The sequence below is a fragment of the Chiloscyllium plagiosum genome, unplaced genomic scaffold (assembly GCF_037043375.1).
Source record: "Chiloscyllium plagiosum isolate Xiang-an unplaced genomic scaffold, Cpla_swu_hap1 HiC_scaffold_26, whole genome shotgun sequence".
Taxonomy (NCBI): domain Eukaryota; kingdom Metazoa; phylum Chordata; class Chondrichthyes; order Orectolobiformes; family Hemiscylliidae; genus Chiloscyllium; species Chiloscyllium plagiosum.
The window spans coordinates 19635353-19662442 of NW_028270164.1; the positions used below are offsets into that span (position 1 = coordinate 19635353).

The 27090-nt window shown below is 40.5% G+C and overlaps 1 protein-coding gene across 1 annotated transcript in view; it reads left to right on the forward strand.

Moving 5' to 3' along the window:
- The first annotated feature begins 1332 nt into the window (after positions 1-1332).
- Positions 1333-27090, forward strand: part of LOC122563134 (acidic mammalian chitinase-like) — a 55842-nt gene continuing 30084 nt past the window's right edge. Inside the window, exons 1-7 of the mRNA XM_043716586.2 lie at positions 1333-1518; positions 3197-3229; positions 3317-3521; positions 9854-9904; positions 15101-15266; positions 23009-23133; positions 24239-24362. Of these exons, the coding sequence (XP_043572521.1) occupies positions 1494-1518; positions 3197-3229; positions 3317-3521; positions 9854-9904; positions 15101-15266; positions 23009-23133; positions 24239-24362 (729 nt within the window). The 5' untranslated portion in view covers positions 1333-1493. The remainder of the gene's footprint in view (positions 1519-3196; positions 3230-3316; positions 3522-9853; positions 9905-15100; positions 15267-23008; positions 23134-24238; positions 24363-27090) is intronic.

A 27090-nucleotide genomic window follows, 5' to 3' on the forward strand; every position in this document is an offset into this window, starting at 1 on the left:
TTTCCAGCGTGTATCGTCTCAATAGAAAGAATACACTTCCCACGCCACCTCACTGCACCCTGCAACCCTATTTTATTTTCCTTCAGCCCCTATCCTTTCATTTTACCCCCAGCACACGCCCCACCTCGGATTAGCACTGTGTAAGAAGCCTGATTGCCAAAACAAAAGTGGTGTCAATGGCAGAGAAACAGAAGGGGGCATTTCGAGGACACTGTCCAGAGTGTGTTGCTGGAAAAGCACAGCAGGTCAGGCAGCATCCGAGGAACAGGAGAATCGACGTTTCTGGCATGAACACTTCATCAGGAATTATGCCAGAAACGTCCAATCTCCTGCTCCTGAGATGCTGCCTGACCTGCTGTGCTTTTCCAGCACCCCACACTCGACTCTGAGCTCCAGCATCTGCAGTCCTCACTTTCTCCCATTTCACTATTCACTTTGCAAAGTTACTGCGAGGCTACAATTATAGAACAATACAGCAGAGAAGGAGTCTATTCGGTCCCTTTGCACTCGTGCCAGCTCTTTGAAAGAGCTGTACAGTTGATCCCACTGTCCACGCGGTGGGGTTAAATAAATTCCGTATCCGGATGAAATTTTGGTTGAGACCACAACTGGTTACATTGGCACACCATGACCCAGCAAATGAAAATAGGGTGGACAGGAGGAACTACCATCTCCATGTACAGATTGAAGGGTCTGTGAAACACATAATGGATGGGTAAAAACAATGACTGCAGATGCTGGAAACCAGATTTTGTATTGGTGGTGCTGGAAGAGCACAGTAGTTCAGGCAGCATCCGAGGAGCAGCAAAATCGACGTTTCGGGCAAAAGCCCTTCATCAGGAATGGTCTGGTGTATGATGTTGTGACGAACTTCAAGTGGGATGGAGAGGCACACTATTGATAAATACAATTAGAAATTAACAAGAATAGAAAGGAGATGTGAGTTTGCGTTAAAGGTTTTTATTACACGTGTGAACAACATTGAATTTATAATATCGAGAAAGTACTCCTGATTTGAATTAAATTAATTCAAAAGCTATAAGAAGTTCCAGATTGAGTATACATGCACCAGCCATAATCAATAAAACAAATTACTGGAGAAATTCGCCAAGTCCGGCATTATCTGAACAGAGATACAAGAATTAACTTTTCATGTCCTTCATATTTACATTTTTTATTCATGGTAAATCTAACGAGAAAAATACTAATTCTGTCAATGAACACACCTCCTGTTCATCCGGTCTGACAATCACGTGCATTTTGCAGTCCAGTAATGTCATTACGTCCACTGCCTGTTCTGGTGGATCATTCCAAATGTTTACCATTCATTACTGAAGGAGTTTATCTATTTGTTCCACCACCTTAACTTCTTAGTTAATCATTTTCTGTCGTAGGAGCTATGGGGACAGTATATGGTTTCTTTAGTACCACAGTGTCATTGACTACAGCAGACATAAAGCTGCAGAGACACTGACAGTGAACTGAATCCAAAAATGGAGAAAGTGTCTCGTTTAATTGGTAAGTAAGAAAATGATTTTAAAAATTAAATCTTTCAATAATTAGAAATTAGAAATAGTGCAGTGTTGTGTTAGGTTACATATGTTGTAAACTGAAGGCATTTAATACAAAGGGGTTGAGTTGTGGTTTACTAGTCAATACCTGTGTGTTAAGTATTCTGTCATGCTGCTTAAAGAAATTCAAAACATTTTTATTAAACAAAACTGGTAGGCCTTTCCATGATGGATACATGAACATTTGCAGTTCCCATTGCACTTGAACACTGGGAGCAGCAGGCCTATCAGGAAGGCCGGATACTGGATATCTATGACACCAAAGAAAGGCATCCAACACCTGTTAGAATCAGGGTGCATTCTGGCTGCAGAACAGAAGCAAGCTAACCCTTAAGAAATGATTGAAGGGATTGTTCAGCAATTTCCAAGATTCTCAGATGCTTCACCTTTGACATTGTGCAGGCTGCAATGAATAGGTTGGAAATCCTTTTTGCCCCAAGACATCCTTTTCACAGGCAACAGGCAGCAGGAAGAAATTGTTGAGCATGTCAATGCAACTGGAATTGTGTTCACAATATGGCTGCAATGCAGTAAGAAAGTCAATGATATAACTAGAACAGTTTAGTGAAGGTAAGGAGACTCATAGGGCAGAATCTGTTCTTTAAACATTTTCAAGCATCAGGACAATTTGCAAGTCCAAACTTTGCATAGGTTAGAAGTGTACTAATAGTGAGGAACCCACGTTGTTGGTACCTCAAAGGGCTCTCCTTCTCAACCAGTTCTCTTGCCTGAGGTCTGGTGACCCTCAGGTTAAACCTCCATCAGTCGTCTCTCTCTGAGGAAAGAGCAGCCCTATAGTCTGGTAAGACTATGGCAATTTTACCTTTACTCTTAGAATACGGAGTCTTCTAGGAGGCAGCCAGATAAGGGGAAAATTCTGCATTTACCAACCATTAAGACAGCAAATGGGTTCCCAAAGTGGGAAGACTGGGGCCAGATTGTTGAAATGGCAGAGAATTGACTGAATGTACTCATCCAGCCCAAAACTTGAAAAATATCAGAACATCATACCCAAGATTAGATATGATTCCATAATTGGGCAACACTTAATAATCCTAATTGCTTTATGAATTATATCAACTGTTTAAGGTTATCAGTTGGGCCACAATGTGACTACTTATGTTTAATAGAAGCTACTGATATTCATACATAAGGTCCTGTGCTTTGCAAACAGAAAGAATATGTCCACACATTGTACCTTTTCAACCAAATAAAAGCTTGTTCCCTACAGGATTGTTCATAGCAGTTCTTTGACCAATCAATGTTGACTTTCATGGTTTGAACTTAAACAAAAACTTGGAGTTACTTTCTTCATAATGATAATTCTCAATGATAATCCTTCAACCAATAAGAATCCACTTGCCAACTAATCAGCACTTTCTTCTGATGCAGTATGAATAGATGATCAGTTTCAAATTTGTATTGCTGTGATTCTTATAATGACCACAGATGAAAAGTTTTGACAGCATGTGTAATTTTATTACCAGTTCAGAATGTGACACTCTTTCTAGTTAATCAAATACTGCAGCTAATCAAATTGTTTTTATTATTTGAAATGTATTATATTTTACATGAGAGAATGAATCTCCATTTTAAATCAAATTTGTTTTACCGTTTTTTTCTAGTGGGATTCATGCTGTTGTCCCAACTAGATGTGGGTAAGTCACAATATTAATGTCAGATAAGATTTAAAAGACGAAGGATGATGGGCAACTTTCTTATTCTTCATTATTTTCTGTTTTTAGGAACTACCTTTAAATTGATTTGTTATTTCACAAATTGGGCACAGCACAGACCAGGAATAGGCAAGTTTATGCCAGAAAACATCCCTCCTTGCCTGTGCACCCATCTAATTTATGCATTTGCTGCCATTGATAATCACCATAAGATTGTGACGAAGGAAAAAAATGATGAAGCTCTTTATGCATCATTTAACAGTCTCAAAACAAAGTAAGTAGTGATGTATCTCTCAGTAGTTCATCTGTGTACTGAAAACAGTTGTACGATATAGTTTGCATGTGTATATGTAACTGCTAAATCATAATCCACCATTTTGCTGCAAGTTTCTCCCCACTGACCACAGTCATGTTCTTTGGTATAATGTTCAAATCCTGCGGTCCCTCAGTGTGTTACCCAATTGCTCAGTCTTTATGTTTGATTCCGTGTAGTCGCTTGCTAACTGATTATTAAAAGGCTGTCTAATCCCAATAATAATCCTGTTTACATAGGATTTTCACGTATATACATTTTCCAGCAAGATTTATTTGGATTAGTTAGGAGATTGAGCCTGATCCAATTGTTTCCCCATTTCTATTGCAAGGAGGATAGGTCAATTGAACCATTCCAAATCCTGCTCCAGCAGAGATTGGATAATACAACATTGAAACCTCTGCTGTTTTTGACTTTAATTCAATTTAGTCAAATATCTATCAATGGAATGTAAACAAATGTTTGGCAAAACTCAGTAGATTGGGCAACATCAGAACTGATGAAGAGTGACTAGACTTGAAACATTAACTTTATTTTCTCCCCATCTGCTGCCAGAACCACTGAGTTTCACCAGCTTTTTCTGTTTTTGTTTCAGATCTCCAACATCTGCAGTTCTTTATTTTATTTCTTAATGATATGTTGCCCTTAAATATCATTTAATGGTGACATCTCACAAAATAAAGGCAAATGACTAAGTACGGGCCACAAGGGAGCATGTTGCTTGTTTCAAGTAATGAAGCATATCAGAGAAAGATGGATAAACACCACTGGACTTCCCAATTCAATGTTATAAGATTTATGACACAACTAGAAAGGAAAAACAAAGTGCGCAAAAGCTAAGATGCCTAGATTGCATTTCAGCAAATCTTAGAAAGATCAGGAGAGAGTTTCATGTGTTCTACCCTGCATGACGTGAACTCAGCAGAAAAATTATTTTGGAGGGGTGCCCTTCACGCACCATGTCAAAATAAATGATTGGAAGGTTGTTGTTTAAACATTCATGAAATAGCAGGAACTAGCTGAAAGACTTAAGGATCCAAATAGAAGAGAGTTTACTGACTTACACCAAGTGGAAACATTGTGTGACTTTTTTGATGCCAGAGCAATCGGAACCTGACATAATAGAAGGTGCTGCATATTCATTTAGTTACATATTCTCAGAAAAAGAATCTTGAAATGCAAAAGAATCACTTTCACCAATGCAAGACCCAGAGACGCCTGTGTGATTAAATTCCATGGACATTGTATTTCACACACACTTTTTTAGTCAAACATAATATAAATTTCTCTGTTCACATTTAGAATGAAACTATCTATGTGAGCTGGTATTACTGACTCCTCTCAGAGTAACACTGTAATCTCTCTGCTCTCTCTTGAAATGATCTAGCCTAGAGTTTGGAGAACTTCCTCTAACACAACCAATTTTATATCTCTGCTTCTAAATCTGTTGTAAGATTTGCTGTGTCTAAAAATAGTAACAAAATCAAAGTGTCGTATAGAAACATTACAGAATTATACTTGTCCCCAATTACTCCTGTTGCTTAATCTCACTTCATTCATTAGTATAGCCAGCAATAGTTTTGAACTTGGATCTTAGTTTAAAATGATAATGTTGATTCAATGGCATATTGTAAACCATTTCCAGATCCAATCAACTGAATTGATATCACCCATCTTATATTACTGGCCAAAGTCAAAATTAGCTCTGTTCCCTCTTCCTGTCTGCAACACAAATTATTCAAACTATTCATTTATTATGATCTCTTAGCCATTACATTAAGAATTATATAAAGAATTTGGTGTAGTAGCTGAAGGTACCAATTTGGAAATTAATGCCTGGGCTAAGTGTATACGCAAATGATGCTGCCCTCAGTCCCTCTAGCCTGCTCCACCATTCAATAGGATCATAGCTGAACTGACATTCCTTGCTTCCACTTTCCAGCCTTTTCCTGTAACATTGATTGCCCTACTGATCAAAAACTTATCTATCTCAGTCTTAAATATAAACAAGGACTCTGTCCTCACAGCCCTCAATGTCAAGGCAATCCAAACACACTCAACCCTCTGAGAAAAGAAATTCCTCCACATCTCAGTCTTAAATTGGTGCATCTGTTTCTGAGACTGAGCCCTCTGGTCCGGGACTTTCCTATGAAGGGAAACATCCTCTCAGCATTTGCCCTGTCAAGCTCTTTAAGAATTCTATATGTTTCAATTAGACCACCTCTTGTTCTTATAAACTCCAGTGAGTAGAGTCCCAACCTGTTTAACCCTTGCTCATAAGACAATCCCTTCCATACACAAATGATCCTAGTAAACATTCTCCAAACTATCTCTGAAATTATATCTTTCTTTAAATAAGTGGGCCTTATATAGTGGATGATCACTATATCAGAGTTCTCCTCCAAATTCTACCCTCTCCTAATGTAGAACTGCATCACTGTTGTTAGGAGAAAAGATCCAGGACTTAACAATAGTGTACCTATATCACATCGACCTCAGTCAGGCAGCACCCGAGAAACTCTTCATCAGGAATGTTGTGGTTGGACGGGGTGGAGGGCAAGGGGCTTCTACTCCTCCGATACTGCTTGACTTGCTGTGCTTTACTAGCACAACACGTTTTGACTCTGATCTCCAGCATCTGCAGTCCTTACATTCTCCTTCAGCGAGGAGAAAGTGAGGACTGTAGATGCTGGAGATCAGAGCTGAAAAATGTGTTGCTGGAACTCAACATCATCTTCTCAAGGGCAATTAGGGATGAACAACAAATGCTGGTCTAGCCAGAAATCCCCCAACTCCTGTGAAAGAATAATCTGTTACATAAATTATACAAGATTAGTAATAAGATAGACAAGGTGACTATGCTTATTTCAGGCCTGGTTCAGGGGTGACCATCGGAGCATGCAGGATGAGTGGGAGGTCTCAGGTGGCTGAAAAATTCAGCAACATCAATCACTGAGAGAGAGGAGGGGTTCTCTCTGCCTTATTCTTGACCTCAGTCAGGACTTCTTTGCCTGCCTTATGCAAGGAACCAAAGAAGAACATTTTATTTTTAAGTTCTAATTCAAATAGGAGCCTTGAACCTAGATTGCACTGTTGGGTTTAGTTTCAGGTTCCTGGAGTCCATTTGGTGTATTGGCCTCTAGGGATCAGTCATATTTCTAATGAACCACTTAAGTGGAAGTTGGCACATAGGGCCTTACCCACAATACTTGTTTACTTTTGATGTTATAAGACATGGGGAGAAGTTCTGGGTTTTACAAGACCAGGATGAATTTCCCAGAGCAGGTGGAAAAGTAAATCAACATGACCTACAGCATTGTCCATGGAATCTTTTGGATTCTTATCAGAGTTGAATGGGATATTAACGGAACCTGTTGTGGAAAATCTGCATGTTTCTATTCAAATAAAGAATGCAAAAGACTGGCAGTGCATCCCAGTTAAAATTTCAGTGCATAAAGTACTTGTTATGAGGTTTACCCAGAGGATAGATTTTCTCAACAAAACAACGAATCTGAAAATACAATAAACATTTCAATAATCTGTTTATCAATAGTCCAAGGTATAGAAAAATTCCTAGATACTATCATGGTAGGGAATGTAGTGAAAAGAAACTGGCGGTGAAGGTTCTTGATTTTCATGTTTGACTCCAGGGCACAAGAGTCAAAAAGTATGGTGCTGGAAAAGCACAGCCAGTCAGGCAGTACCCGAGAAACTCTTCATCAGGAATGTTGTGGTTGGACGGGGTGGAGGGTAAGGGGCTTCTACTCCTCCGATGCTGCTTGACTTGCTGTGCTTTACTAGCACCACACTTTTTGACTCTGATCTCCAGCATCTGCAGTCCTTACATTCCCCTTCAGCGAGGAGAAAGTGAGGACTGCAGATGCTGGAGTTCAGAGCTGAAAAATGTGTTGCTGGAAAAGCGCAGGAAGGGCTTAGGCCCAAAACGTTGATTCTCCTGCTCCTTTGATGCTGCCTGACCTGCTGCGCTTTTCCAGCAACACATTTTTCAGCTCCATTCTCCTTCAGCACACAAGATTAAGGTAAAGAAACTGCTATTTTAGCAGTGAAAGATATTCAACCCAATAATTCGGGAGCACAAAATAATTCAATTAACAAAAGCACGGATGAAACTCATATCAATTTGAGTTTTGACATGCATTGACTCTCACAAGATGTCAAAGCATCAATCTGTATCATCATCTCCAAATTTCTACTAGGCTTTGACCCACTTCAGATCCAAAACAGCCATGCCTCCATCTGCTCCTTCAGTTGTAGCAGGCTGTACTTCATTTGCACTAGTGATGGCAGAATCTTCAGCCTCCTCTATCTTACTCAATGGCACTCCTTCCCTGAAACAGTCTGCATCCAAAACTCTGAATCTTTCAGAGCTCTAGCATTGAGGAAGAGTGGAATGGAATCTAAGCATTAGTTTTTAGACATTTTTGCTCATGCTTCCACAGATGCTTAGATTCCATTCCATTCTATTCTTCCTCAATCATACCCCTTGGAATATTTTTGTGCTCAAATAAAGTCATCATACAATCTTAGTTCTTGTTATGTATTATTTTAGTGATGTTGTTTTAGTTTCAACTGTTGTCTATCTTCATCCACTTGAAATTGTGAAAAATGTAGTACATTTCTTTTTAAAAAGTTCAGGAAAAGGATAATAAAAAACTGAGAATATTTTGTTACACAAATATACTAGACCATAAGACCATAAAACATAGGAGCAGAAATTAGGCCATTCAGCCCATCGAGTCTGCTTCACCATTCAATCATGGCTGATAAATGTCTCAACCCCATTCTCCCACTTTCTCCACGTAACTCTTGATCCCCTTGATACTCAAGAATCCATCTCCATCTTAAATATACTCAATGACCTGGCCTCCACAATCTTCTGTGGCAATGAATTCTATAGATTCACCACTCTCTGGCTGAAGAAATTTCTCATTATCTCAGTTCTAAAAGGTCTTCCCTTTACTCTAAGGCTATGCCGTCTGGTCCGAGTCTCTCCTACCAATGCAAACAACTTCCTGACATCTACTCTGTCCAGGCCATTCAGTATTCTAGAAGTTTCAATTCCATCAAGTATAAACCCAGAGTCCTCAAACATTCCTTATACATTAAGCTTTTCATTCCTGAGACCATTCTCATGAACCTCCTCTGAACACGATCAAGGACCAGCACATCCTTATGGAGCTATGGGGCCTAAAACTGCACACAATACTCCAAATGTGGTTTTTCCAGAGCTTTATAGAGCCTCAGAGGTATATCTCTGCTTTTATATTCAAGTCCTCTCAAAATAAATGCCATCATTGCATTTGCCTTCCTCACTACTAACTCAACCTGCAAGTTTACCTTGAGAGAATCCTGGACTAGAATTCCCAAGTCTCTTTGCACTTCAGGCATCTGAATTTTCTCCCCATTTAGAAAATAATCCATGCCTCTGTTCTTCCTACCAAAGTTCATGACCTCACAGTTTCCCACGTTGTACTCCATCTGCCACTTTTTTGCTCACCTCTCCTAACTGTCCAAATCCTTCTGCAGCCTCCCCACCTCCTCAATGCTACCTGTCCCTCTACCTATCTTTGTATCCTCTGCAAACTTAGCCAGAATGCCCTCAGTTTCTTTACAGAGGTTGTTAATGTATAAAGTGAAAAGTTGTGGTCCCAACACTGAGCCTAGCGGAACACCACTTGTCACTAGCTGCCATCTCAGAAGGACCCTTTGATCCCCACTCTCTGCTTTCAGCCAGACCTCTATCCATGCTAGGACCTTGCCTCTGACACCATGGGCCCTTATCTTACTCAGTAGCCTCCTGTGCAGCATGTTGTCAAAGGCCTTCTTGAAGTCCAGGTAGGTAACATTCATTTGTTGTCCTTGGTCTAAGGGAACTGGACTGAAGACAGGTATATGGAGTTGGGCCACAGATCAGCCATGATTTCATTGAATGGTAGAACAGGCTCAAGGGACTGAAAGTGCTACTTCTGTTTCCATGAACCATTCATATGTTGCAGTAAAATATATGAGGTGCAATGACTGATTGGTAGTTTACAGAACAGTGAAATATAACACACATACAAGTAATTTATTGAGAACTATTGATTCAGAATGTGTATACTTTCTGTTACAGGAACTAAGTAGGAAATTAAGAATACATTACCCACAAAGGGTAAGCTATTTCCCATAGATATTTCTGAAATGTCTTTCACTGAAGGCATGAGCTTCCAAAATTGTGATATTCAATATATATTTTTCATTAAAACGAGGCATTGTTTTGCTTTTTCCATCAGGAATCCTAATTTGAAGACACTCTTGGCTATTGGAGGATTTAATCCACAAAGGTAATGTCTATCACAGATATAAACAGGTAATGAACTATATATGGAAATATACATTTTTCCCCATGGAGCCAAGTAATGGTTGGTTTGACATTCAGTCTTAAAGAGCAAATAACTCAGATTGTTGGGATGAGAAAATCTAGTTCATTAGGAACTCTTAAAATTCCAAGCTTTCTAGCAGAAAGGGAATAAAGCCTCATATTTAGATTAAATATAAAATGTTATTCTCCACTTTGGTTGCTTTGATATAAAGGAAAACTACGCTCTGAAAACTCAGCGTTCTTAGTTTTAGTTATGTCAGTGGCATCTGTAAATCACCTGAGTTTCTTACCCAGAGAAAAACATTTGTGCTCACTTGCACAATAAATGCAGAACATAGAATCATAGAGATGTACAGCACAGAAACAGACCCTTTGGTCCAACTCGCCCTTGTCGACCAGATATCCTAACCTAATTGAGTCCCATTTGTCACCTATCCCTCTAAACTCTTCCAATTCACATACCCATCCAGATGCCTTTTAAATGTTATAATTGGAGCAGCTTTTACCACTTCCTCTGATAGCTCATTCCATACATGCACCATTCTCTGCGTGAAAATGTTGCCCCTCAAGCCCCTTTTAAAATCTTTCCTTTCTCACCTTAAACCTATGCCCTCAAGTTTTGGACTCCCCGACTCCAGGGAAAATGCCTTGTCTATTTACCCTAACCATGCCCCTCATGATTTTATAAACCTCTGAAAGGTCACCCCTCAGCCTCTGACATTCTAGAGAAAACAGCCCTAGCCTATTCAACCTCTCCGTCTTGCTCAAATCCTCCAACCCTGGCAACATCCCTGTAACCTTTCCTGAACCCTTTCAAGTTTCATAAATTCCTTCGTATCGCAGGAGACCAGAGTTGCACACTGTATTCCAAAAGTGGCCTAAACCAATGTCCTGCACAGCCACAACATGGTCTCCCAACTCTTCTACTCAATGCACTGACCAATAAAGGAAAGCATACCAAGTGCATTCTTCACAATCCTATCTACCTGTGATTCCACTTTCAAGGAATTATGAACCTGCACTCCAAGGTCTCTTTGTTCAGCAATACTCCCCAGACCTTACTATTAAGTGTTTAAGTCCTGTCCTGATTTGCCTGTCCAAAACACAGCACCTCACATTTATCTAAATTAAACTCCAACTGCCACTCCTCGGCACATTGCTCATCTGCTCAAAACGATTTATGCCTTTCCTCCATAAATGGCTGTAAACGTAGATGGAGTAAACACTAGAGTTGAACCTTATGAATTACTAAGCTGCTTTATTTCACACTCTAAACAAACAGAGCAAGACTAATGCAGAGATTCATATTTTGATCAATACTTGTCATTGCATATTGGTACAAAATAATAAATGTATTATCATCCTGACTACCTGCCTTTATGAAACAAAAGGCAGGTAGTCAGGATGTTGAACCCCTAGCTGGTTAGTTACTGGTTAACCAAAAGTGGAGTAGTGCCCAGACATTCCTACATAGCTTAGATAGAAACACACGGCATTTTCTCAGGCTTTCCAGCAAAGTTACAATTCCAAGAGAGAAATCTGGCTCTTTAAATACAAGTAGTACATGTAAAAGTATAGAATTATTCCTATCACAATTAATGACCTCATGACCTAATGCATCCCACACTCCTCAACCAGCATCAAACTGAGAGCTTCTTCAATGCAAAATGTGGAATGATATGCAAGGAGGGGCTCCAGATTGACCTTATATCAACTTAATGTTGGCTGACCTGACAGTAGAGGGAAGGTTATTGATTAAGCAGGTGAAGATGTAATTTCCTTTAGAAATTAGATACCAACCAGTAAAGCTTTAATAATAAATTTGCCAAAAGCAGCAGGCTATACATAGAGCCAAGTCATTCCACAACTTATAGAATCTCCTAAGCCTGACCATATCCAGGTTCGAATGGCAGCAGACAGTTAAGAAATGAATGGGAGCAGATCTATAAACATCTATATCCTCAGTCTCACAACAGAGAAAAAAATGAGACTGAAGTGCTTTATGGTATTCTCAACCAGTTGAGTGAATAAATTAATCTGCCTCATCCTAAGGTCCTGAACGTGATGCACATGAATGTCTACCGACATCTGAATGATGTTTAATAAGTAGCTGGATGCTTTGAACATAGTAATAGCTATGAAATGTTTCTACACCCCAGATAAAGACCTGGCCCTAATCTGAGTAGCTCTCAAAAACAATGATACTGGCATCCACTGGGAAATGTGAGAGTAGGTGTAGAAACATCCTGTCTGAGAAAAACAGGATAAATCATATCTGACCAATTTCTCTCAGTAGTGACATTTGCTCTCCAATGACTTGTTCAATGATGTTCACACTCCTGATAACCAGTAACTAACTAGCTAGGGGTTCAACATCCTGACTACCTGCCTTTTGTTTCATAAAGTAGTCAGGATGATAATACATTTATTATTTTGTACCAATATGCAATGACAAGTATTGATCAAAATATGAATCTCTGCATTAGTCTTGCTCTGTTTGTTTAGAGTGTGCCCCACTCCTGATCTAATAACAACTTTGAAACAGGTATAGATACCTTAGACTAGAGGTGAAAATATTTACCTTTGACGTAAAGGAGCCATTTGACTTAGAATTACGCCAAAGAATTCTAGCAGAAATGAAATTTGAGGATCAAAAGGAAACCTCTCAAACAGCAAGAGTCCTATCTGCTGCAAGGCAAGTTACTGATGACTGATAGAGTCCTACCATTGCAACCTGACGATATTCCTCCAGGAATTTCTAAAGGAAATTACATCTTCACCTGCTTAATCAATAACCTTCCCTCTACTGTCAGGTCAGCCAACATTAAGTCAAGAAGAAGTTCAAGGTATTCAGCAGTACAATCCCCTACAATAGCTCTGTCCTTTCTCATTGGTGCTTGCCACTATGATAGACAAAAGCAGCAATGTCATTGGAACACCAACGTATCCAAGTATCATGCCAACCTGATCATAAATTTAGCACCATTCATTCATTGTTTCTGGGTTAAGATTGTGGAATTTTGAGATTACGAGGTACTATAATTCATGAGCTACTGAAATTCAAAAAGCATTTAGATTTAGCAAAGGTTGGTGACCTACTGGAACTGTTCACATTCCAAGAGCAAATTATTTTCAATAAAGAATGCTGATGCTGTCCTTTCTGTAAATTTATCAACCACTAAACATTTCCATATATTCACAGCACAGAAATAAGGCATTCGGCCTAACTGGTCAATGCCAATGTTTGTCTATCTCCCACCTATTTGCATTAACTCTATCACCATATTGTTCTATTCCTTTCTCCATCAACTCATTACCTAGCTTACCCATAAATACGTAATCACTCAACTATTTCTTGTGGTAGTGAGTTCCACAGTTTTACTCCCCTATGTGTTAAGAGTTGTCTCATGAAATCTTTGAGGAGAAAGTGAGGTCTGCAGATGCTGGAGATCAGAGATGGAAATGTGTTGCTGGAAAAGCGCAGCAGGTCAGGCAGCATCTAGGGAACAGGAGAATCGACGTTTCGGGCATTAGCCCGAAGAAGGGCTGATGCCCGAAACGTCGATTCTCCTGTTCCCTAGATGCTGCCTGACCTGCTGCGCTTTTCCAGCAACACATTTCCATCTCTTGTCTCATGAAATTCCCATTTATGATCGTCTTATATTTAATGCCAACTACTGCAACGCCTATCAGTTGTCTATAAATTTCCAGAAGCCCAGGTGTTTAATCAGAAAGTCCAATTTTTGAAGTAACTAAAGATACAATATAACCTGGTTTTTAACTTTGTCCACCCCAGTCCGACACCGGCACCTCCGCATCATAGCAATCAATGGACCTCAGTAGTTTTGAGGTTAAGGGGGTAGAAATTCCTTTTCTCTCTTTCTCAGGCTTCAAATGGATGGTAAACAATAAACAAACACCTCCCTAACAGGAGGCAATTGGGCCTTGGACCTCATCGAATGAGGTTCCAGCATTGGGGAAAAGGCAGGAAAGTGGAGTTGAGGATTATTAGATCAACCATGATCTCAGAATGATGGATCAGATACCATGACCTTCTTCTGCATCTATGTCTTATGGTCTTATGAGCCTCGACATATTTATGTATGGATACTACTAGGTGTGAATTCTATCCCACGTTGGGACATTTTGGGTGTGACGTGAGTTAGCATAGCTTAATCCCATACCAATCTCAAACTCAAATTTGTTAGGAAGTATGACTTTGATGGTCTCGACTTAGTATGGGACCACCCAGGGTCAAGGGGAAATCCATTTGATAACAAGAAAAGGTATACAGTTTTGCTTCAGGTGAGTAACAAAAAAAATTCTTTGCTTTATATTTTCTCAAGATAACTGAGGTAGAGTTTCAGTTAACTTTGTAAGCAACAATCATTTCAGATTCATTTTTCATTTATTCTTATTAAAGAAAAGTTGTCAGACTAAAAAGAAACAATCTCACACAAACAGATTCACTCAGGGTGCTGACATGATAAACAGACTGAATTTCACAGAATTAACCCAGAGTTCTATTTAGAAATGGAAAGTGAGGATGGGCCTGCACCAGGCTGAGAAAGACAAAGCAATGGAGTTTAATCACAGATGAGAACAAAACAAAGGCTTCGGAGAGGAGATAGGATGGCACCTGGGAGGACAGGGAGTGGTTAGACCAGATGTAACACTCACTCTACCACTTCTGGAATGTGAGAAAAAGACAAGGTGTTTGTCTAAAACAGACCATTTCAGAATGAGTGTAATGTACTGTCTATGTGACTTACAATGTCTAAATATCAGATGAATCCTCATTGAGTTAAAGAGCTATCTCAGAATATTTTCTGAGGTAGACTCTTCTAGGGTTGGCTCAAAAAACAATTTTTGTACCTCAAGGCTCCTGAGGCTGTTTTGTAAAATGATCTGCCAGAACACTCACTTATATTTTGTTTAAAATAGCTTACCAGTTTTTATATATTCTGTATGAAATAAAATGCTTCAAACTAGGTGTTTACCGTGTGAAATATAAAATGGAATTTTAAAAGAATTTTAATGTTTTACACGCATGCAGTTTTGATTTAAGATTATGTTATGAATATTAACAAAATTGATTTTTTTAAATAAATGATTGAACAAAATGAAAATATTTCACTCATTCTCTCCCTCCTTTCAGGTTCAGCACTACAGTTGCTACTAAGAAAACTCGTGCAACATTCATCTTCTCTGCGATCAAATTTGTTAGGAAGTATGACTTTGATGGTCTCGACTTAGTATGGGACCACCCAGGGTCAAGGGGAAATCCATTTGATAACAAGAAAAGGTATACAGTTTTGCTTAAGGTGAGTAACAAAAAAAATTCTTTGCTTTATATTTTCTCAAGATAAAACTTTGCACGATTCCATAAGACCAGTAGCTTGTCATCACCTTCCAAGGCTAAGCTTTATTTGGACGTCCAGTCAATCAATGTGAGCAGGGGTTTCCACTATATAGAATATTACAACACAGCATCATTCCATACTCTTCAAGAATTGTAACATACACAAACATATGTATATTCACAGACGCATGCACAAAGTTAAGTAACGTTATTGCAAATTGATGGGACTAGGAATCTTAGCTATTTTTTCAGCTTCCTTTTCCATGAAGCCAACTGCAGCAGCAGCTACATAACTTTCTATACTAAGATCAACTAACTACACACTAGGCCACTGATAATAATGAGTGTCTACACTGGGGAGATATGATGGTATAGTGCTTTTGTCATTGGACTAGACTAGTAACCCAGAGACACAGAGTTATGTTCTGGAGATGAGATTAGATTAGATTAGTTTAGATTAGATTACATTACAGTGTGGAAACAGGCCCTTCGGGCCAACAAGTCCACACCGACCCACCAAAGCACAACCCACCCATACCCCTACATTTACCCCTTACCTAACACTACGGGCAATTTAGCATGGCCAATTCACCTGACGTGCACATCTTTGGACTGTGGGAGGAAACCGGAGCACCCGGAGGAAACCCACGCAGACACGGGGAGAACGTGCAAACTCCACACAGTCAGTCGCCTGAGGCGGGAATTGAACCCGGGTCTCTGGCACTGTGAGGCAGCAGTGCTAACCACTGTGCCACCGTGCCGCCCACGATGGGTGTTAAATCCCCATGAAATTTGAATTCAGCTAATAAATATTGATTAAATGTGATCTAATGGGAACCACATACCATCAAAAAAACCTTGATGTTTCACTAATGTCCTTCAAGAAAAAGAATTTGTAAAACACATTGGTTCTGCATTACATGTGACTCCAGATCCACAGTGATGTGGTTGACTCATAAGTGCCCTCTTCAGTGGCCTAGCAAGCCATTCAGTCATAGTTACTCTCTATAAAGTTTCATAAATGGAGTGAAACTAGACAATCATTCAACCAAGGATGGACCATCTACCAAGACACCAGAAACAACACAGGCACACACAGTGCTGTCAACCTTGCAAAGTTCTCCTTACAAATATCTCGGAGCTTGTACCAAATGGGGAGAGCTGTTCCAGAGACTAGTAATGCTACGGCCTGACATATTCATTCTCATGAAGTCATACCTCACAGACAGTGTCCCAGTCAACATCGTCACCATCTCTGCATCTGTGCTTTCAGTGGAACAGACCAAAAGTGGTGATGTAACTGTATACAGTCAGGAGGGAGTTGCCCTCATAGTCCTCAGCATTGACTCTGGACCCTAAGATGTCTCACATGATATCAGGTCAAACATGGGCAAGGAAACCTCCTACTGATTACCACCTACTGACATGGCTCAGTTATGAATCAGTACTCCTCAGTGTTGAACATCACCTGGAGAATGTACTGAGTTTGGCAAAAATACAATGTACACTGGGTGAGGAACTTCAACATTATTGCCTGGAGTTGCTTTGTCGTACTGCTACTAATAAACAGGCTGCAATATTCAGCACAATCCATGACTCCTTGGATATTTAAGCAACCTGTGTCAATCTGCAGCAAGACTTAGACAATATTCAGGCTTGGCATGATAAGTGTCAAGTAACATTGCCACACAAATGCCAGCAATGACCATATCCAACAAGAGAGGATTGAAGCTCACACCTTGACATTCAGTGATAGTACAATCACTGAACACCCTATGGTGAATAACTCAGGTCCTGACGACTTAAAACCTGACACCATTCAAGACAAACAGTCCATTTGAGTGGCATCCCATCTACTACCTTCAACATTCACTGTCTCCACTGGTGTTCCAGTTTTCTCCCGGAGTCCAAAGACGTGCAGATTAGGTGGACTGGCCATGCTAAATTGCCCCATAGTGTCCAGGGATGTGCAGGTTATATGGACTAGCAATGGGAAATGCAGGGTTACAGGGATAGGGCGAGTGTGTATGGGACACTCTACGGAGAGTCGGGAAAAGTTGATGGGTTGAATGGCCTCTATCCACACTATAGCAATTCTATGCTCCTATGATTGTGTTACCATGTACAAGATGCACAAGAACAACCCGCAACCTCTACCAACGAGAAGGACAATGGCAGCAAATGCATAGGAAGCATCAGCAGCTGCAAGTTCCCCTCCAAGCTGCTCACCATCTTTACTTGGAATTACATTGCCAGTTCTTTACTGTCACTTGGCCAAGATCCTGAAATATCTGGAAAGGAGCTCACCACCTTCTCAAGGGCAATGAAGAGCAGGAAATAATGACTAAGCCAGTGACACCCGCATCCCATGAATAGATCCTAAACATAGATCTATTTGAATTCATTTTTATTTGCAAGTGTTCTGAACTTTATTCAAAGTGATTCAAATCAACAACATGTCATTCTCAACAACAAAACCAAACAAGCAGACAAAACACACCCAGAAACCCAAGCCACTTTCCCCTACTTCAAAGACATTTCGGAAATGTCTGCCAGACTACTCAGACCTCTTGGCATCATGGTAGCCCACAAACCCACCAACACACTAAAACAGCAGCTAATGAACTTGAAAGACCCTATACAGACAACAAGCAAAACAGGTATCATTTACAAAATATCTTGCAAGAACTGTAACAAACACTACATTGGACAGGCAGAAAAGCAGCCACCAGGATACATGAACATCAACTAGCCACAAAAAGACATGACCCACTCTCACTAGTATCCTTACATACAGATGAGGAAGGACACCACTTCAGTTGGGACAACACTTATATCCTAAGACAAGCCAAACAGAGGCACGCACGAGAATCCCTAGAAGCATGGTTTTCTAACCGGAACTCTATCAACAAACACATCAACTTGGACTCGATTTACCACCCTCTTGAGGAAAAGAGCAGGAAATAACATCACCACAGGTAATGACATCACCAACCCAAGGAAACCTAAACACAAATGGAAAGTGGGTCATAACACCAGTGCTTCATTAGAGGCTCACTGATGTTATCTAATCTGGTGACAAAATGTCTGAAAACAAGCCTTCCAGCTCAGCAAGCAAGCTTATATCCAGCACCTCAACTTGAGCGACAAATCTTCTCAAAACTCACATCATTCTGTGTGACTTGAAAATGTAACTGCATGGTGTTGCTGTGACTATTATGTCTCAGACTCTCACTCAATACTTTTTAGCGCAGAACTGCTAAAATGCATCTACTATTGAAAAATGCAGTCTTTCAAAGTGAGGTATTGTATGACCTTTTATGTAAAGTGTGGGTAATGTGATCTGAGCAAATAGTTGACAAGTGTTTTGAGCAATGAACTATATAGGCATCTCACGTCACACTTGAAGGACAGTAGTGGTTTTAGTTCTGGAATGTACTACTCATCTATTTTACCCATCTGTAGAGTCTTTTACAATTATATAAGCTATAGATACTGGTGCAAGTTAGTTTAAATCTCATCATGACTTGAAGCAGTTCATGGAAATGTTCAGGAGCCATGTCAGTCATCAAACTTCCTTTGCGCAGATTTTATTTGTCAATTTTGCAAGTAACAGATTGCTTGCTAAACTGAACCTTCCAGCTTGACCTTCCAACTTTCCTGAAGAAGGGCTTATGCCCGAAACGTCGATTCTCCTGCTCCTTGGATGCTGCCTGACCTGCTGCGCTTTTCCAGCAACACATTTTCAGCTCTGATCTCCAGTATCTGCAGTCCTCACTTTCTCTTCCAACTCAGCAAGCAAACTTACAACCAGAACCTCAATTTGAGCTACAGATTTTCTCAATAGTCTCATCAATAAGCAAATCAGTTGTGATAATAATTAGATTTTGAATTACATAGAAGCTCCCAATGTGGAGTTAGCATCTTACCTCACAACCCAGGCAAAATGCCAACTAAACAGAACATTAGAAATGTCTGCAATTTATATATCTTCAAATAACGCTGTTGCTATTGTAAGATCTGATTGCGGGAATGGTCTCGCTACCCTTCAATCCAGATAAATGTGAGGTGATATACTAGGACAGGACAGACAAGGCAAGGGAATACGTGATAAATGGAAGGACCTGGGAAGCACCAAGAATCAAAGGAGTTTTGGTATGCATGTCCACCAGTCCTATAATGTATCAGCACTGGTGCGTAAAGTGATTAGGAAGGCCTATGGTATACTTGCCTTTATTAGTTGAGGCATAGAGTTTAAGAGTAGGGAGGTCATGCTGAAACCATATAAAACATTGATTAGGCCATAACTAGAGTATTGTGTGCAGTTCTGGAATCCACATTATGGGAGGGATATGACTCAAAGTTTGTGCGAAGATTTGTAGCTCGGGTGCTCGTTGTTGTGGTTCTGTTCGCCGAGCTGGAAGTTTTTGTTGCAAACGTTTCGTCCCCTGGCTAAGCGACATCATCAGTGCTTGGGAGCCTCCTGCGAAGCCATTCTTTGATGTTTCCTCCGGTGTTTATAGTGGTCTGTCCCTGCCGCTTCCGGTTGTCAGTTTCAGCTGTCCGCTGTAGTGGTTGGTATATTGGGTCCAGGTCGATGTGTTTGTTGATGGAGTTTGTGGATGAATGCCATGCCTCTAGGAATTCCATGGCTGTTCTCTGTCTGGCTTGCCCTATGATAGTAGTGTTGTCCCAGTCGAATTCATGTTGCTTGTTGTCTGTGTGTGTGGCTACTAAGGATAGCTGGTCGTGTCGTTTCGTGGCTAGTTGATGTTCATGTATGCGGATTGTTAGCTGTCTTCCTGTTTGTCCTATATAGTGGGTTTAGTGCAGTCCTTGCATGGTATTTTGTACACTACATTTGTCTTGCTCATGTTGGGTATCGGGTCCTTCGTTCTGGTGAGTTGTTGTCTGAGCGTGGCTGTTGGTTTGTGTGCTGTTATGAGTCCTAGGGGTCGCAGTAGCCTGGCTGTCAGTTCCGAGATGCTCCTGATGTATGGTAGTGTGGCTAGTCCTTTTGGTTGTGGTATGTCCTCGTTCCATGGTCTTTCTCTTAGGCATCTGCTGATGAAGTTGCGCGGGTATCTGTTTTTGGCGAATACCTTGTATAGGTGTTCCTCTTCTTCTTTTTGCAGGCCTGGTGTACTGCAGTGTGTTGTGGCCCTTTTGAATAGTGTCCTGATGCAGCTTCGTTTGTGTGTGTTGGGATGGTTACTTTCATAGTTTAGGACTTGGTCTGTGTGTGTGGCTTTCCTGTATACTCTTGTAGTGAATTCTCCGTCTGGTGTTCTCTGTACCATCACGTCTAGGAATGGGAGTTGGCTATCCTTTTCTTCTTCTCTCGTGAATCGGATTCCTGTGAGTGTGGCGTTGATGATCCGGTGTGTTTTTCCGCATACATGAACATCAACTAGCCACGAAACGACACGACCAGCTATCCTTAGTAGCCACACACACAGACAACAAGCAACATGAATTCGACTGGGACAACACTACTATCATAGGGCAAGCCAGACAGAGAACAGCCATGGAATTCCTAGAGGCATGGCATTCATCCACAAACTCCATCAACAAACACATCGACCTGGACCCAATATACCAACCACTACAGCGTACAGCTGAAACTGACAACCGGAAGCGGCAGGGACAGACCACTATAAACACCGGAGGAAACATCAAAGAATGGCTTCGCAGGAGGCTCCCAAGCACTGATGGTGTCGCCTAGCCAGGGGACGAAACGTTTGCAACAAAAACTTCCAGCTCGGCGAACAGAACCACAACAGGGATATGACTGCCCTGGAGAGGGTGCAGAAGAGATTTACCAGGATGTTGCCTAGGCTGGAGAATTTCATTGGATAGACTGTGGTTGTTTCCCTTGGAGCAAAGCCATTGGGATGTATAAACATTTGAGGAACGTAGATAGGGTAGACAAGAAGAAAGTTTTCCCTTTGATGGAGGCATCATTGACTGGGGAGCATTGATTTAAGATAATGAGCAGAAGATTAAGAGGAGATGGGAGGATACACCTTTTTCATCCAGTGGGAAGTGGGAGTCTGGAACTCACTGCCTGAAGGGGTAGTAGAGGCAGAAACTCTCATAACATTTAAGAAGTATTTAGATGTGCCAAGGTGTTAAAGGTTATGGATCAAGTGCTGGAAAAGGGGATTAGAATAGTTAGGTGGTTGTTTTTGACTGGTGCAGGCCTGATGGGCTAAAGGGCCTTTTGTGTGCTGTAGATTTCTAAGATTCTATGACCCTGTAGTAAATTAGGTGTCAGCATCATGGAATAAACCTTGTAAACACTTTCCACTTTATGTGGTAACATTTAACTCCCTAAGTATAGTATATAACCACAACACTTGTTGCTCAGTGAAATTCCACAATCAAGAGCTCCACACCAGTTCTGCTGATGAATTTTCCACATATCTTCCTGTATCCAATCATTTCCTATGTGCAGCAATGTCTTTATGGGTTGTGGATTTATAGCCCTTTCAAATCCTGGTCCCTGGGCACATAACACAATGCCTTAAGTCAGGCCATCCAAATGACTTACAATCTCACCTTAACTCTAGAACTACGGGTCACTGTTTCAAAACAAAAGGTCACCCATTAAACTCAGCGATGTAAAGACAGAGAGTCATGAGTCTTTGAAACTCTTCCTCAAAAGGCAGCAGAAACAGAGCCTTTAAATATTTTTAAGGCAGAGATGGATTTTTGAGAAGCAAAGGCTGAAAGGTTTCTCTCTATTAGTTCATGGGATGTGTGCATCGCTGGCTGAGACAGCATTTAGACACTGAGACATTGTTGTTGTCTGTCACCACTTGCCCTGAAGACAGTGTTGCTGAACTGTTTTCTTAAACAATGCAGTCCTTGGAGCATTGGGAGTGCTATTGCAGTGTAGCACAGTGTTATTAGCAAGGGAGTTCCAAAACGTTGGCCCAGTAACAGTGAAGGATCAGCAATACAGTTCCAAGTCAGGGTGGTGTGTGATTTCTAAGGGAATTTGCAATATTCCTGTCCATCTGCTGCTCTTATCTTTCTAGGTGATAGAGTTTTAGGAGGCTTGTTGAGTTGTTGAAATGCACCTTCCAGATGGTACCACAATTTCCACTGTGTATCAGTGGCTGAGGGGGTGAATGTTGAAGGTGGCAGATGGGATGCCAATTAATTATCCTGGGTAGTATTTATTTTCTTGAGTGTTGTGGGGATTGCACTCATCCAGACAAATGGTTATCTTGGTGTAGTAATTAATATAAAGTCACGGTTGCAGTTAGAATAGCCATTACCTTAACAAATGTCAGAGCAGGTTTGAGGGACCAATGGCTGAGTTTTGCTCCAATCTTAGGCTGAGAGTTTTAGCAGTATTGACTAAACAGAGCAAAGATTGTGAATTTAATGGCTGCAGGGTGAAAAAAATTGATGTTTTCAGCACATTGTTATATCAATATTTTCATTGAATTTTGACATGTTTCAGACAAGTTCAGAAAAGGTCTGTTTCACAGCCTTTTTTAATGGGTTGTACTATTTCTAATACAGTGCTACCATAATTTGTGTCTGCCTTCAATATTTTTACATTCAATGATTTAACAAGTTACCTTGTTGGTATAGAAAATCACGTGACTGTAAGTGACTCTGCTATAGCCTGTTTGCATTGACAGTTATGGAACACTATTTTTCTACACTAAGATTTGATCTTTCTTCCAGGAATTGAGACAAAACTTACAAACAGAATCAAAACGCACTAAAAGACCCAGACTTTTACTCACAGCTGCATTGCCTGCTAGTAAGGCTAAAATTGATGCTGGTTTTGAGGTGAAGAAAGTTGGTCAGTAAGTATTAATTATTTCAGCACAGAAATATCTGCTTGCAACTTTTACAGTTGGATGTCAAGTGGCAGTCTGGATCAACTCCGTGTACTCATGAAATCCTGGATGGTTGAGATTAAGTCTAGATTGGGCAAAACTGTTATTTCATTGAGAAAAATTGGGAACGAGACATTGCCAACAGTTTGGATATACCCATACCAGTTGGCACAATGACTCAGTGGCTAGGAGCACAACCTCATAGCATCAGCAACCCGGGTTTGATACCACCCTCAGGCGACTGTATGGTGTTTGCACATTCTCCGTGTCTGCGTGGGATCCCTCCAGGTTCTCTCAGAAAAAAAGGATCAAAAAAGGGGATTAGAATAGTTAGGTGGTTGTTTTTGACTGGTGCAGGCCTGATGGGCTAAAGGGCCTTTTGTGTGCTGTAGATTTCTAAGATTCTATGACCCTGTAGTGTATTTTCCCTGTAAATTAGGTATCAGCATCATGGAACAAACCTTGTAAACACTTTTCACTTTATGTGGTAACATTTAACTCCCTAAGTATAGTATATAACCACAACACTTGTTGCTCAGTGAAATTCCACAATCAAGAGCTCCTCATCAGTTCTGCTGATGAATTTTCCACATATCTTCCTGCATGCAATCACTTCCTGTGTGCAGCAATGTCTTTACAGGTTGTGGATTTTTAAAACACCTTACGTGGCTTTGAGCACTTTCTCCCTCGCTTGGATTGTGGTCATTATTTTAATGTAATACAATGGCATAATACATGGGGAGGATTGCACAGAACATCTTTCCTTAATTTAACTGGGAAATTGGAGTCTTAATCTATTATGGGGTAGTTTCCAACTGGAAATTTCTTGGGGCTATTCACATTCCAATGTCAAAATTGTTGCATAACCCTTCTTCTAAGTATTAATAGGATCAAACTTCCATTGCTATGGGAATCTTGACTATATTTTAAAAGAAAAAATGAACTAGTGCTAAAATAGTGAGGCAAACAATTGGGAATGTTTTGTAACTAAATTGAATACACAATAATCCAAAAATTTCCAATTTATCATTGGTTATTCATAATTTAATTTACTGCATTTTTATTTCTCCAGCTACCTGGATTCAATCCATGTGATGACATATGATTTTCAGAGTGCCTGGAACACATTCGCTACACATAACAATCCCTTGTTTCATTCCATTCCAAAGCAGCGTGAATCTACATTTTTCAACATGGTACGCATACATTAAACTCACATTGAGCTTGTATTAAAAAATGGCAACACAGACAGATTTACCTTACAACCGCTGGAACATTGGCTTCTTTAAAAAAGATTGGAAAAGATGTTTCTTCTTGAACTCTGATGGAAAAAACAAATCAAATAATCAGTGAATGATGAATTACACTTAAATTTTGCCTCCTGGATTATCCATTGGTTTGTTAGAATTGATTTATGATAGCTGACTTCAAACCACAGAAATGTGCATTATAGCCTGGACACAATGTTAGCTTGAGATGATTTGTTTCAAAGAAACACTTCTGGTCACTTTTTTACTTCATTTTCGCTGTTCAGTTGGTCAGCATGCTGTTTACTTGACTACAGACATGGTGAGAAATTTCTTTTGATGCTGATTACAATAGTAGATGAACTGGTGGACAAGCGATTGATAAACTGAATTGCATTGGGTTTATGTAGATTGCAGGATTCCTTAGGGCCAGGATGTTGCTGGCTACACTCATGTCTCCCTACGGATTCTTTGATACAGTGAAAACAGGTTCATAAATCCATCTAAAGATGTTGAACTAGCGTGCCATCATCAACAACACCTCATATACTGTAGTTGGTTTTCAAATATCAGTTGAATATTCTCCCAATGTTTGTTCTTGTACGACTAGTGAAAGCTTAACAGCCTGGCAGCAAGGGCTAGATTTTTTACACCTAGCTAATAACAATTCTTAGATATTATTCCATAAAGTTACAGGGCCACAAAGAAAGACAAAGGAAAGCATTAATTGCTCACCTTTTTTTAAAGAGCTAACAGATATGCTGAAATGATGATGTGGCTTAACGGGTTAAAGTACCTGCCTTGTAAATGGGAAATCCTGAGTTTGGATCTTAGAGGAACCTTTTGCTCAAAGGTGATTCTAAAATAACCTGACGTACACACTTTATAGGTTGTATTTGTGAGAGAACCTCTGAACCAGAGGACTGTGTCCAAGTCCCACCTCTAAAAGGTGGGCAATGACATCCCTGAATGGGTTGATTAGAAATTTTTAAAAAAACAAAAACACATGTACATGCTTCTTCAATGTGTGGAGTGGAGTTGCATGCTAGGTCCTCAGCTGGCTCCATTACCTGGAAAGTTGAATTTTCCACTTTAGCTGCATCTGGAACTCTGATAAAGTCAATAAAATTGGAGAATTCAGAGGATTCTGATTCACCTAAGGTTAATAATTACCCAGATGAAGTTAGAGAATTAAAAATCTACTCCTTTACTATTAAATACACCCCCTGACTCATCATTGACATCCTCCATAGCTACACCGCAGATCTGACACCAACCCTCTTCCTGGAACCATTGCCTCACCAATCCAATCAGATTCTGCTGAAACCAACACTCCATCCAACCTTCTAACCTTTACTTGATCAGAATCTGCTGACCCGGACATCCTCAAACTGACACTCCAGATACATCACCTTTCCTGGCTGGACCTCAACCTCAACTCTGTTCCAATCCCAGTTTGAGAACCTCAATGACACTCCCAACTCCACCCAATGACCTTGCCCCTCAACCTACATTAAAAACTCTTTAGTTTAAAGGTTTCCACCCAAATGTTGAAACATGGAGGAGAAAGGTGTGGGGGATTCAATTGAGGGCTCTTGATATGCTCATAATTGTTAATCTGTATGAAAATGGGAGTGAGCAAACTGAGCTGCAGATTGCAATTTGGAACAGGAGTTTCTTCATGGTCTTTGGGACCCTAACTTCAGAGTCAAGTGAAGGTAAAGCTTGGTCCGTGTGTGAAACAGTCAGCTAACAGTGCTTTTCCCTGCATTAGCAAGTAGTGGCCAGAGAGTGGGCTCATTATAGTTAGAGATAGCAGGCAAAAGGGCAGTTGAAACTGGAGAGCTAAGGATAGGAGGTCCTCTGGTACTGAAAAAAAAACCTGAAGATTGGGTTTGTTGAAGAGAGTGAGTGAGTGAATATGCCTGAGCAATTAGGGATGGGTAACAAATTTGTGAGAAGATTTGTAGCTCGGGTGCTTGTTGTTGTGGTTCTGTTCGCCAAGCTGGGAATTTGTGTTGCAGACGTTTCGTCCCCGTCTAGGTGACATCCTCAGTGCTTGGGAGTCTCCTGCGAAGCGCTTCTGTGTTGTTTCCTCCGGCATTTATAGTGGTTTGTCTCTGCCACTTCTGGTTGTCAGTTCCAGCTGTCCGCTGCAGTGGCCAGTATATTGGGTCCAGGTCGAAGTGTTTGTTGATAGAATCTGTGGATGAGTGGCATGCCACTAGGAATTCCCTGGCTGTTCTCTGTTTGGCTTGTCCTATAATAGTAGTGCTGTCCCAGTCGAACTCATGTTGATTATCATCCACGTGTGTGGCTACTAAGGATAGCTGGTCGTGTCGTTTCGTGGCTAGTTGGTGTTCATGGATACGGATCATTAGCTAGCTTCCTGTTTGTCCTGTGTAGTGTTTTGTGCAGTCCTTGCATGGGATTTTGTATACTATGTTGGTTTTGCTCATGCTGGGTATCGGGTCCTTTGTCCTGGTGAGTTGTTGTCTGAGAGTGGCTGTTGGTTTGTGTGCTGTTATGAGTCCTAATGGTCGTAGTAGTCTGGCTGTCAGTTCAGAAATGTTCTTGATGTATGGTAACAGGTGGCTAGTCCACGTTAGAGAGGAAGAAAAGGACAACCAACTCCCATTCCTAGACATGATGGTACAGAGAACACCGAACGGAGAAT